At 66.0% G+C, this 686-nt stretch overlaps 1 protein-coding gene across 1 annotated transcript in view; it reads left to right on the plus strand.

Moving 5' to 3' along the window:
* Nucleotides 1–686, plus strand: part of POP4 (POP4 homolog, ribonuclease P/MRP subunit) — an 8,941-nt gene that overhangs the window by 6,110 nt on the left and 2,145 nt on the right. The window contains exons 4-5 of the mRNA XM_015564703.1: nucleotides 281–358; nucleotides 491–593. Of these exons, the coding sequence (XP_015420189.1) occupies nucleotides 281–358; nucleotides 491–593 (181 nt within the window). The remainder of the gene's footprint in view (nucleotides 1–280; nucleotides 359–490; nucleotides 594–686) is intronic.

The raw sequence follows: 686 nt of genomic DNA on the forward strand, positions 1-686 counted from the left end.
GGCCTGGTGTGCTGCTCCGGCAGCTGTAGACATCGCCCCGTGGTCTTGGGCGGCTGCCTGCGCTCCAGGTGTCACGGCTGTGTCCAGTGGGAGGGAGGGGAGCGGCCAGGAAGGCGCACCTTCCTCGTCTCACTCGCAGGAACGTGGCCTCGGAGGGCCCACCAGTGAGGAGACAGGGTCGAGGGAGGAAGCAGGCGTCCTTGGCGGGAAGCCGAGCGCTGTGGTTTGGATGGTGTCCTCAAGCTCACGGGCCTCGCTTCCACCCTCTGACCTCCCTCAGGTACGACCTCTTTCTCCCCCTGCACGAGCTCTGGAAACAGTACATCCGGGACCTGTGCAATGGCCTCAGGCCAGACACGTGAGTTGAGTTTCTGAAGCCTTGCCCTTTAGGGGAACCCATGCCTCGCGGGCCCTGACCCTGACGGCTGTGGGTGCGGCCTGGGAACCCGCTTCCCGAGCGAAGACGGTGAGGCTTCTGTGTGCCCCGCAGGCAGCCCCAGGCCATCCAGGCCAAGCTGTTGAAGGCAGATCTCCACGGCGCCGTTGTTTCAGGTGAGGGCCTGAGAGCACGTGGCACGCGGGCGGCTCACGGGGTCAGGGTGTGAGAGTGCTCCTGCCCGAGATGTCCCCAGGTCGGCACTGGGCGGAGAGACATCACCGTGGTCGGCAAACTGCGGCTCGCGAGC

The sequence above is a fragment of the Myotis davidii genome, unplaced genomic scaffold, assembly GCF_000327345.1.
Source record: "Myotis davidii unplaced genomic scaffold, ASM32734v1 scaffold181, whole genome shotgun sequence".
Lineage (NCBI taxonomy): Eukaryota > Metazoa > Chordata > Mammalia > Chiroptera > Vespertilionidae > Myotis > Myotis davidii.